Consider the following 12965-nt stretch of genomic DNA (forward strand, 5'->3'; position numbering starts at 1 on the left):
TTTCGATATGATCATAGAAAAAACCCGACGTGTTTACGTTCCCTGGATGTAAACAGCCTCTTTTTGCAGACAGCGCGTTGCCAGCTGGGGAAAAGACCTTTCCAGTTGGTAGACACAGACGATGGAGCATTTAACTTCCATCGTGGGTCCTTTTTTTCTTCCGACGTCTTTTTCTTTCTCTATCGATCAGCCCGCCTGTAACGGACGATAAATCGATGTTAATTTTTTCATTGAATACGACTAAATTGCTATTGAGAATAATCTTTGTGCGTGACCTGTCTTTAAAACACAAAGCCAAGGATATCCACGTGGTTTCTTTGGCTTGAATTTTCGTTCGGATTATTATCTCCGTTGCCCGAATAAGTAGCAAAAAACGATCAGGTTCCATGACATGAATATTCATAGCTCCATTAGTGTTTACAATCTTCAGTGAAACAAGCACATGTATTTAAAGATTTACTGCAGTCGGAGCGTACTCCAAGTTTTGGAGCAACAATATGTACGGTAACACAAACGCGGAATAAAACAACTTTAGTTAGGACTTGTGAATTTCCAAGAGGCTGAAAGGATAAGTACTACCGTAAACATGAGGTTACGTAATGCTCGATCCGTCGGAATAGCAGCATATTAGAATCTGCACGACCTTGAGATAACACTCAAACAAATGCTTCCTCTGCCAACATCGGGGTCTACGTAAAAAAAAAAAACAAAGTGAAAATGAGAAATCCAGCTGCGTTTACTACCCTTATCATTTTATAAAAATATTTTATAATATGCTTTTTCTTCGAGAGCGCGTTCCAATTAACACATTCGTCGACTCCAATTAGCGAAACGCCTGGCATACACGCGATTTGTAGAATACTTGAAGTACCAGCGGAAAGGTTGAACAGAGATATAAAACGACGAAAAAATGTATAAAATTATTCGAACAATTCAGTCGCGATGTGGCGTCGTTTACGTAACCGCTACGCCGAAATGGTATCGCGAAATCGCGATCATCATCGCGTATCGGTGCCACGAAAGTTTCGCGTCCTCGCGCGATACGTTCAACGTTCCGTTTCGCGTAAATAGCATCCAGTCCCTTGAAGTGTCTCGTCAGATAAGATAATTATCAACGACGGTAGCGCGATCGCGGCGCGTTTCGTCGGAAAGCTGAAAAGAACCGCTAGGCTCTGGTTAGGAGCGAAGCGAGGCCGCGTGTCCGTTCGCACGATTTATTAGGGCTTAAATTGGCGCATGCGTCACACCGGGTACGTGACTAACCGGAACTTTCCTTCCACGGTAACGCACGTGGATCATGCGGTATGCAGTTGATGAGATCTCTCGCGATCTGTGCTCGCTAGAAATCGCTGGAGGAAAGTCCAGCGCAGTCCATCTTTCGCGAAACTTATGGCCACGTTTTCACACGTCGCGGACATTAAACGCCGTGGTTCCGCGACGGTTTCTATGCCATCGGTCCACACATCCGATTTCTTCCTAGGAACGAAATCGTTTCGCCTTGGGCCCCGTGAAAGTCGTCTGGTCCTCCTCCCTAAAGGGTGAAGCGTCGAGAATCTACTTTCTCCAGAATTTTGACAATTTCGTTGGGTTTACTATTCCGGGCGTCACGCGTCGATGACGCTAAGCATTACGCAAGATGTATTTAGGGAAAGCTGAATAAGAGTTGATGAATCGAACGAGCCGGTCTACGTATCCGAGACACGCGATAATTATAGTCGGCACGACGGGGTAGATGAAGTCGTTTGTATCGTGCTTAAACTTATTTAGAATTAGTTTCCAACTTGTTCGGTTACGACTGATCGGATCTGATCGTTCCAATTGCGTATTTCATTCGAGTTAACGAAGTAATTTCCTGGCTGGCGATGTCGCGAATTCGTCCAGGTGTCGCGTGTCTCAGAAATAGGAACGAGATTCGTCAACTTTTACGCGCTTCCTGCACGCGTTCTTGACGCATTGCTTGACTAAGTTGTTGGCACGATGCCTGTACAGTGTCGTCACAAGACGTCCCAGGCCATGGTTGAAAAAAGAGGAGTTTTTCCCATCGTGGACGGAACGCAACCTTCGTACCTCCTGGTGCTCCCTTCGGTGCCCTCTTCAGGTTCGATGCTCGCTAACCAGACACAAATTCCCCGCGCAAAATCGTTGCTCTCGACGTCCTAATTTATCTCCGACTTTCTCCGACGTCTTCGAATCAGGGCTGGGACTACTCGTCGAATTTCACTGTGTTAGGATTGTTCGAGATACTTAATAACGACGATGGTATACGTCCAGAGGAAGAAATCGAGAGAAACTTTTTCATTCGTAGAAGTTTGTGTAAAATATTCGAGTGGTTTCATCCTTGCTTCGAACGGGTTCATTCGATCCGGTCGGGTCTCGTCGAGGCTCGTCTTGTCGGATAAAAAATACGGCTGCTTAAAAGTTTTCACGCTCGATTTACCCGCCCGAGACGTCCGCAGCCTCGATGTACGGGGTTGAAAAAATCGAACAGGCGTTCCGTTCGCCGTAAAAATTCAATTATGTCCGCTGAGTGGCACGACGTAGCAACGAGAGAGTGGGAAACTGTACAAGGTGACGTGCAAATTCGTATAAAAGTTTCGAAAAATAAAAATAAATATAGATAACGTTTTCGTAGTAAATCGCTCAGGGTTTAGTGGCCTTCTTCGTCTTGTTGCAGCCCTCGTAATAAATACGTAACGTTGATCAATCGGCACCTCGCGCATGTGATTCACGGTAGTAAACGTGGCGATGGATAGATCCAACCCCTCCCAGTGGTGGCATGCACGTCTGAGTCACCCCGTGCATGAGGAATCTCAGCCGAAAGAGTAATTTCTGAAAATAAAATTCCGGTGGAACGAGGTTAGACGGCGTAAGCCTCTAGGGCCGCTTAGACGAACCGACGTGCGTCGCGACGGCTGCGTTGGTCCGTTCGCGAGGGCGGAGAAAGGATCGCGAAGGTAAAGGGAGAAACCACGGGTAGAGGGGAGCTCGCGCACGGTGCATCGACTCGAGGAGCGAAAGGGGGTTGATTCATCGCTGAGGCCGCACTCGGCTTCACGCAGTCGTAGAACGAATCTCGTTCATCGCGATCCTGGACGAGCGGGACCGGCCAGTTACGCGTCTTCCACGCGAAAGTCAAGGACGCGAGTCGACGGAATTCCGGCTCCCGCATTCTCGAGACACGCGAGACAACACGAGAAAGTCGTTTGGTACGCCGCGCGTTCAATACGGTTTTTGCGTTGTGTTCCTCGGCATTCGAGGGAAGAGGAGACCGTCGTCTTTAATTTCGGCTCGAAAAAAGTATCGTCGTGTGTCGTCGTGTAGTGGGCTTTGCGTCGAATAGTTGGATGGTTGCAGAAATGGGCAAAATTTGATTCGAATAGAGCAACGTATGGTTCAAATAATAACAGTGCGATATAGTTCCTCGCCATCGATCGATACAGTGTTTGTAAATCCAGAGCGGTTAATCGATTTCAATAGTTCTTTATGTTTCTATTTGCTGATTCTGTTCGTGATTTTGTTCGTTATTCAAGATCACGATTTAAATAAGGATTTTGCTCATCTCTGGCTGGTTGATTACGTACCAGAAAACCATAGTTCACTGTTCGGGATTCGTGCGAGGAGATCGAATGACAATGTGTGCCTACACGTTATTCTAAGCAGATGATTCACCGTGCATATTGGAAGCGTCTAACTTTCATATTCAATTTGTCCCGGTTACCTTTTTTGGCCGACCGGTCTCTCTCGAGCGAGTCCGTAAATTTCGTTTCCTCTTCCCTCGTGACGTCCAAGCCAGCTGCTTTGATCGACATGTTTTGTTCTACTCAATTTTCAACAATGTTTTGGTGTGAAACAGTTCGTCGAGGCTGGATCGTGAGTACTCAGAATGGTCATCGCGATGCTCGCCGATTACGGGCAACCTGATTTAGGTACGTGGGGCATTATTCACACTTTTGCCGCGTAAATATAATAGATTACCGTTTATTCCCGATTGCGTTATCGCGTCGATAAGAATTGATGGAAATGTTTACAGGTTATTTTAAAGTCGAAACAAACGTGTAATCTATGTGCTGGGTGACGTAACCGCGTCGAACAATAGGAAATATGAAATTATGATAAAACTGAAATTTTTTGTTAGATATAATTTCAAGGTATTTTGCGAGGTGTGAGAGCGCGCACGGTGAAAACACGTTTCTCCCATCGCGATGTGCTCCGATGCATATAGACTCCACTATACTATGTTCTAGTTATAAATTTTCTGAAAGTTTGTTCGGTAATGAACAAAAACCCGTGAAATTTGAGGAAGGCTCTATTTACACTTCGTCCAACAAAAAATTCTCAATGACCCACTTTTCGAAGAGCTAAAGTGACAAGACCGGTTGATGCAACGAGCGCTGTAAAAAAAATTTAACGTTTCGCGTTCTAGGAACGTTATTACCGGAGTAACTCTGCAAAGTGGTATCGATCGTCCTCTAGTTTTCGCGACTCTTTTGTCTCCGCGCTCTCTCGCTTTCGAGGAAAATTGTTGAGGTCGTGAAACCTGGTTTAGACACGACTACGTCAAAACGGTGGATCGTTTCCTCGAATTCGGTCGCGATAAAATTACAACAGCTAAGTTAAACGTTCCCGAACCAAACGGGACACTCTGATTCACGAGGCAGGGTCGCCGTTATTTACGACAAGACGACAAGAGAATCTGCAATTTCGCGACGATCAACCGGTCCGCCGGATTATCCCGTTAAATTGCACAGAACCGAAATTTTATTCCGAATACGAAGTTGTTTCTCTTTCGAGGTCGTTATTCGAAACTTCTTCTCGACTCCAAAAATACTGTTGCACGTTTTCCGCTCAAAGTTGACAACTTCTTTCGATAACACGGATATCGCGAGTCCAGCGGCGTTGTTACGATCACGAATCGTTTCCAGGTACAGAGATTTCACCGGCTAATCGATTTCACGACGAAATTCGCTATCTCGCATTAAGAAACTGCTTTCGCGTCGGACAAAGGCCCGAACGGTTGTACGCGGTTGTCTCCTTGATGTTATCGTGCTTTTTAAGGCGAGGCGAAGGCGATTTCCTTCGCCGTCGAGAAGCGTGTGTATCGCTTCCGCAGCTTTCACGACAGGTTGCAAATGCGCCGAGTGCATTTGACGCGAAATTCTGTGGAAGGAATGCCGATGGAAATAACCTCGCGAACCTACCGATACCGCCACGGTTTCGTCGTGTTTGCCGTCACGTGTTTAAGGTCACTGCAACACTGTATAATTCTAAGATTACCAAGAAAAAGCAGTCAAATGTTTGACAGACTCAACGATCCACCTGAAGTAACATATAATCAGGTTTTGTCGGCGCAAAATGAGTTGACACGTATTTCAGATTTTCTAGTTTTTTCATAAAATGTATTAGTCAGAGATATTAACCAAGTGTCGCCCGCAGGTTGTCTGGCGAGGTAAGTGAATCACGGGTCTGGCTCGTTGCCCCGATTCGTGGTCGTGGCGACGCCTCTCGCGGATGACTCTTAATCCAGCTGGTTGATTGTTCGAAGGCGTCGCACGTGCCCCGGTCGATGAGTGACGCATGCAACGCACGCTCATAAACCATGGCCTAGGTCAATAACAGAAACCGTATTGCACGTATTAAAAACGGGTACGCGGACGTTTTCTCTGCCACCCTTGTTCCCTTGTGCGTCGTTTGCTAAGCGGGAGACATTTGCGTCGAACGCACGCGCTCTCGTATTTACTTACCAACTATTGTTCTAGCAGCTTTTCGTTGCAACGCAACTGGCGCTTACTTTCCGTCTTAGACGGAGCATGTTACTTAGTAGCTCGGTGCAAATTCGATCAAAGAGGTTTACGCCAACGTTTTGCGTTTAGATTTGAAAGCAGAGCCTAATTTATAGCGTCCCGTTGGGCGCTCACGTGTCCCAAAGCTTCGCATCCGGGCTCGACGTGCGTTCGTGGAATAGGGTCCCGAGGGAAAGGACAAATATTTGCTCTCAAACTGTCACCGTTAGGGGTACCTCTATCTCGGGGTACGTAAAATTTGATAAGTGTCGCACGGGAACGCTGGAAAGTACACGTAACACGGTTAACAAGGAAGGAGCCTCTATTCTCTGTGCGCGCATTGTCGCGCGGCAATTCACGAGGCATTGTTCTCCGCGCTTTTCAGCACGGGCCAGAAAAGTGCAGCTGCCTTTTCCTTTTGAGCGAGCCGTCCGTGTCGGCCGTAGATTTCGCGAGATCACAAACTGCAGTGTCGAAACACCTTGATGCTTTGAAACGTTCACTGTAATTCGCCTCCTAAATCTCCCGTCCTAGACTCGCCTTTCTATAATATTCGCCCACTCCCCACTAACGAAATCTCTGCTAATTAGCTTTTTACTCGCCACGTCGATACCTCGAGCAACAAAAATGAACACACCTATACAATCGTGAAAAGGATAAAATTTCACGAATAATCGCGCATATTTCTTAGTTCTTGTCACGCATTCGTATCGAAATGGATTGACGGGTGAAGTGTTAACAGTGTCTCGAGTTAGCGGCGGCCAGGTGAAAGGTCGATTTAAACGGTTGTCTTTCCCTCGAAATTGCACCGTAGCCGCGGTTACGACACGCTATCGCTCTCTGTCTCCCCGAGTCGCGGTGAGGCAATTAACAAGCCCCGAATAATTGCGCCACGGTCTTTTCCATTCAACCAGGGATCGGTTAGACGACCGCTTCGATCGTGATCGATGCTCTCGATCATTGGTTTCCGGCTCGATTGACGGTTACAAGTGGTCGCGTTAATCGGTTATTCCATGGCTCCGGCGATTGGTCCGAGCCGCGCGTCACTCGATCCAGGCGTTAATTGGATTTGCATAACTGGCAACAAGCCGAAACGCAGAAACGATTGTCGGCGCGGCGCGACGCAGGTGATGCTTGGCAGGTCGATTATTATCCGGTATACCTTGTGGCTCGCGAGCGTACAGTACGCGCGTTCCGAGTCGTAATCACCAGCCACGGCAGCGTATAATTGAATATTAGAAACGTGTATCCGTGGATCGTGCGAGCCGTATTAAACGAGTTTTTACCATTGGAACGAGTCGGAGCGACCGAGAAAGGCTACCGGGTGCGTTATGCAATTATTACCGCACTCTCGTGCTGCGAATTTCGCTATTCTCGGAGAGACGACACCGGCAAAATGAAATTTCCGGTTCTACAAGGTGTTCGAAAGGGGTTCAAGACCTTGCAGGCGTTGATACCGATAAGCAACTCTTGTGCAAGTCAATTCATTCCACTGTTACGCACGAAATATTCGTACCAAAGACTCGTACAGTTAAGCTACCTATCCACAGACTCCAAATTAAGTACACGTGGTCAGTGGTTCGTCCCAGCATTCGACAACACCCGGTAGACCAGTTGGAACGCGAGTCGACGCAACGAAATTCCATTCGCGTTATTTATCCGTGAACACCGTCCGTCCAAATGGTTCGCGGGACTCGCGATTGGTGCGCGTTTGATCCACGATTTAATTACAATTGCCCAACCAGCGTTTCTCTTGTGAACGCTTTGCCGAGACGCAGGGAACAAACGAGGGAAATTCTGAGCGCGGGAACGGCCGGCCTTCGACGAGTTTTTGATAATAAATCATTTTTCCGAAGCGCAACCTCCCGGCATCCCGTTGCGTGGCGGGTCGTCGAATCGCGTTACGCGGTTGACCTATTCGCACAGCTATTTGCGTGGAACGCGCAACAAATTGCTGCGCCTCTCTCGTTAGGAGCTGGCTAATTTGCTGCGCGTACGCCCGCTCATTTGCCTGTGTATTTTTTTACGTTGCGTCATCTCGCGCACGAACGTCGACTTCGCGTGATCCGTGACATCGAACGCGACCGACACGAAACGCGCTCGAATGTGCGACATTTTTTTTTTCTTACGTACAATTCGCAAGTTTTTTTACGGTTTGAAAAATTTTACGTGGGACGCGTTCATTCCGCTGGTTTCCAAGCGCGAAACGCGTACTTGCACGTACAACTCCGATACAATGGTGTTACATCGAAAAATGGCGTTGATACCATCGGTAGAATTTCGATTCGAAAAGATTTTCGCACGGGGATACCGGTCACGCTTGTTATTTGAACGGTTTTCGCCGTTCCTTTGGGTTAGGGTTATCGGTTAGGCTCCTATCAATAATACGTAACACGATAGAAAGTTCCTCGGCGTGGCGTTATTAATTCGTAATTGTGTTTTCTCACGTCCCCTTTGGGCGGGTCGTGGCTTTCTAGGATTAGCGATAGGTGTGATTAGGTCTTATCAGGTGCGATCATCCGGGATGATGCTCCGCGGTGGAGTCGCTCAAGCACGCGGACTTCGAGCCTAGTGAAACTCGTTTTACCGAACAAAGTGGGATAATTAGATATGTTTCGTGATTTTAGAAGTAAATACGAGGACTTTGAGTTTCGCACTTTCCATGACACGAAACAGGTTTCCTTAGATCTGCGTTACGCTGCATTGGAATTTGTAATTTTATGATCGCTCTCGTTAATCCATCATCTTCCGCTCTCGCTCGCTTGTGTATGACGTTGATCTTTTTATTATCCGATGCATTCGACATACAATTTTTTTTTAAGCGAACCATGTCGCTAAAGAACTTCCGTAGAAACCGCGTCGTTTCAGTCGGAAGTTTTACATCGCTTACCTTATCTTTATACTTCCTCGTTACGCTTTGTTTTGACTGTTAGTATCTGTAATAACTCCATGTTTCTTATCAATTTCAGGTAAGCAGCAATTTCACGATAGTACGCGTGTGTTTTTGAGCCTAAGTCAGACACCTCTGCGGGCGGTAAGTTTAGCGAGTTATGGTTATTTGTATTGGTTACTGCTAATTAAACCTTCGTCCCAGCCCGGTTGTTTTTACGTTTGTTTATACGTGAAGCCATGCTGCGCGAAGAAAACTAATGTAATTATCGCGGCGATCCGAGCTAAGTGATCTTGACTCGTATGCATGCAGGATTCTAGCAACCACCTACCGATGATTCGAACGATAAGAACAGCCCCCGGACGTGCTAATCCTTCGTTAGCCTGCGTCTCTTCTTGGTTACCGGAACTGGACCCGTATGCGACTCGTTTTCCTCATTGGGTTCCGTGTTACACCGAACATGAACGATACATCATTGGATTTGTTGCTCAGTTTTTATAAGACATTCTAACAGGTCGGTAAATTGATTTCCAACCATTTTATGTTGATAGCAATTCGTGGAGTACGTTACCAAACATCGTTTAGAATTCTGGGCAAAATCCTCATCTGGATACAAGTATAGAGTAACGGAAAATTGGTAATTTATCATCTGTTATTCGTTAATCAAAAGTTTCCTCACCTCCGGGGACGTTTCACGGAAATTAATTCCGCGCTGACCAGGATAGCCAGATTAATAACCGATAAGAGCGCGAGGGGTTAACGAACGCGATTTCCAAGCATCGCTCTGCGGTTTCTCGAGGTCGTAGGATACAGACGGGATCAATAGACGTGTGACAGTGCGTACGGATTGAAAGAGAAGGCTCGAGTCTCGGGATAGTTTCTCACGATAGGTGGGTCAACCGAAGGTGTGCGTTCGTATCGACGATCACAGAATCCGTGCCATGGAAAACGGTACTGCGAAACCTGTTATCTCGGCCAATAATTCCGCGCGATTATATTCGACCGGATTAATCGTATCGTGTGTTTATAATGCCGTATGTCGATCGTCGGCGTCTAAACACGGCGAAATTGCGTTTCGGTCTCCACCGATCGACTGTAGACTGGGAGTGATTGTGAGTTATGGGAAACGAGTATTACCGAATTACCAATAATCGCGAGGGAAAACGGTATCCCAATCAATTTATCCGATTCAATGGCTACGATGGTAATTTACTCGCAAATTAGAACTATTAGACCAGCGTTTCTCATACTTCTCCAGCCGTGGTACACTTTTCATCTGGTAATACGTTTACGGAACGTTCGCGTTCTTTTGTAGCTGTTTGCGTTGTAAAACAAAACTGAGCTAAACTGGAACCGTGTTTTCCTCGATATTTTTGCTCAAATTATTTATCATCGAATAGAAACCTGAGAAACGCTGCAAACAATTGAACCAGGATACGAAATAGCTTACTCGATTTTATTTCCCGGGAATCGTTCATTTTCGCAGCGACTTTCGCACGAAACCGTAAGAATGCGTAATAATCGCATGGAAAACGACCTTGTTAAAGCAAGTTGCACGGCCACGGAATGGTATTACCCCGCGCAGCAAGCCGTTTCGTCCGCTCATTAGCATCCGCGAGTTAGACGCGTTTAATTATTTCCATTTGGGACGGTTCATGATTTACCGTGACGTTCGCGCGATCACGAGCGCGTGAACGAGAAGAAAACGGTTCTTCGAGGAAAAATGGAAACAAAAAGTGAGGCTCGATCGTCGATGGAATTTTTCGATTTCGTGGCAAAGAGATATTAGGCTTCCACGGAAACGATGAGCTTCCTTGAGCGTGTCCGAATAATTTTCCGACTCGCACACTAGCTAACGATAAGGAACCCCGTTAGATTCCTTTTAATTGCTTGGCAAACTCGCGCCAGAATGGCTTTCGTGCTTTTTCCCTGGGCTAACATTGGACTGTAATTTCGTTTCATAGTCTTGGTGTTACTCTGCTAACGTCAGTTTCCTCGTGTATCTTTAATTTTACAAAGTTTTTTCTAGGTAGAAATGCATCGTTATACCGTCGTTTACGGCGAACTTTGATAGCGAAAAATATTTTGTATTTAAGTGTAGTTTACCGAACACGTTATCACAGACATTGCTGCCTCATTCGCGAGTACAGTGTCATTAACGATAGGTTGCAATAATTCTTGCCAGGTCAAGAACTAGTTAATACCTCGAAAGCAAACGATAACGAGTCCGGCGACGCGTTTGCTGTAATTCGCTTTCTACGTTGCATTTCAAGATCACCGATTAAACGTGCATCGATTATAATATCAATAACTCTTCGATAAATAATATCAATAACTCTTCGTCCAATTAGTGACGATTATTAGACGGTGTCCTTGTTGACGGACACGTTCGTGCTATGAAGTTTTTTTTTAGGACATTTGCATCGGTTAACATATGCATAATCGATTAAATTTCTGTTTTTGTTCAAATTCTAAACGAACAGTCTTTTTATCAGTTTACAAAGGTATAATTTTCAGAAGTGCAACGTGTATATGTCGTTATTAATGAGTCAGATGCTGACCTATGATACGTGTATATCACGAATACGACTGCTTTCATTCTTTCCTGCGGGTGCCAACTCTGTGGCAAGCTACCGGTCCAGTTTTTTTCTCGTGTTCGATAATCAGTCAGTTGTCACGCGTTAGATCGGAGACAGGACTCGTAATTTGCAGCACTTTAAGTCTCGTTGAATGCGAGCAGTCGATAGCGGACGATGTTGTTTAGGCATGCTAAATCGCAGAACCAGTTCCAACGAATTCGCGAGTGGCCTGTCCGATAATCAGCAAGCGCCGCAGTTAAAACTCTCGTTCTGAACAACGAGGCGACCCATTTTCTGACGTCGATCAGGACTTCGCGAAACCACCCACGTGGCACATCGCCTCGGGGGCTTTCTCCTCGTTGGACTGTTGCGCAATCCTCGTCGCGGATCAAACGCTGACAAACGAGGAAACCTTTGAGAACGTTTCCCCGGGAGATCGGCAGCCGTTCGTCCAGGTTGTTCACCTTCGCTCCATTGTGCCTCGCGACATTACTTATTTAGGAACGTTGCACGATCGAATGCAATTAAATTGCAATTTGGAACGCGATTGTGTGAGTTCCGCGCGAAGAGGCTTGCCAACGTCGTTATAAAGGTCCTGACCGCGACGCTAGGGATTAGACGTAATGCATGACAAAATATTGTTCACGATTTAGCATCAGTCTTGAATCTAAATTCTAATATATACTCGGGCTAATGTTAAGTTAAAGAATCTCTTTTAAATTCCTTAATAGTCGTAATAATCGTAATGGTTTGGTTCATGAATATTCAAATGGTAGGTTCGGAGTTCAGTTCATCTAACGTCAACAGCTCTTTTCTATATCGATAATGTGAGTTATCTATTCGTGTCTACACTTTGATTGAGAAGGACGATGCATAATGTATCATACAGTAGATTAGTATTATACTCTATGGTTATCGAAGGAATTATTTGCTTAAGCATCATTTTTACCTCGCGAGCCATAGGATAGTAGTTCCCTACCAGGCCATAGTTTGCCAGGACCTGATCTAAACGCTCGATCATCACTGTTGATCGCAAGCATTTTCCACGGGACGGTTGGAACGAATCCATCAGACAGACATTCATCGATAGGGCACTCCAGAGGTCTTGGCTCGCTGAAAGACGCGAGGAAAGGCAGGATGGACGACCTCGCCCACGTTCCATTACCCGATTACATAAACCTGACAGACGTAAACCTTCGTAGAACGCCCGGAACGAGCAAGTTATCCAACCGACCAACGCTGCGACGCGTGGAGGCCAACGATGTTAAATGCAAAGGCCTACTTAACGTCACTTTAGCCAGCTGGGTGTGACTACCTCCGCCGTCGACAGGATCCTTCAATCTATGTAGTCCGACGTCAATGAGCGATATGCTAATTTACGTGATGCACCACTGACCTATGACTTTTTATTACGATCGTCTCCGTCCTTGTCTTCGTTTAACCCTAAGATAACTCTGGAGTCGTTTGGGACTACTATCGAAAAACTCACGAATTATTGCGCACCGAGAGACATATATAAGACATACATAAGACATATATAAGACATATACAAAGCTTGTTATGTGATTCAAAGTAATTTCAATTACTAGCAGTAATTGGCTAACGATCCAAGCGTTAATTACTCAACAGCGTTCAGTTCCCTTTCGACTCGCCCGTCCAGTTTACGGGTGGTCTTCGGCGTTACGCGAAGCTTTGTGCATCGACGACGTCGTAGAT

At 46.0% G+C, this 12965-nt stretch overlaps 1 protein-coding gene across 9 annotated transcripts in view; it reads left to right on the top strand.

Moving 5' to 3' along the window:
• LOC128874271 (MAP7 domain-containing protein 1) overlaps nt 1-12965 on the top strand; it is a 166231-nt gene that overhangs the window by 5646 nt on the left and 147620 nt on the right. The window contains exons 1-2 of one of the 9 annotated variants that reach the window (XM_054118845.1): nt 3084-3206; nt 3854-3926. The exons of 5 other annotated variants lie outside the window; for them this stretch is intronic. In XM_054118845.1, the coding sequence (XP_053974820.1) occupies nt 3884-3926 (43 nt within the window). In that variant the 5' untranslated portion in view covers nt 3084-3206; nt 3854-3883. Of the gene's footprint in view, nt 1-3050; nt 3207-3853; nt 3927-12965 lie in introns of those variants that run through there. 3 more of the 9 variants (XM_054118853.1, XM_054118859.1, XM_054118864.1) reach the window with 3 other exon arrangements.

This window comes from Hylaeus volcanicus, chromosome 3 (genome assembly GCF_026283585.1).
Source record: "Hylaeus volcanicus isolate JK05 chromosome 3, UHH_iyHylVolc1.0_haploid, whole genome shotgun sequence".
Taxonomy (NCBI): domain Eukaryota; kingdom Metazoa; phylum Arthropoda; class Insecta; order Hymenoptera; family Colletidae; genus Hylaeus; species Hylaeus volcanicus.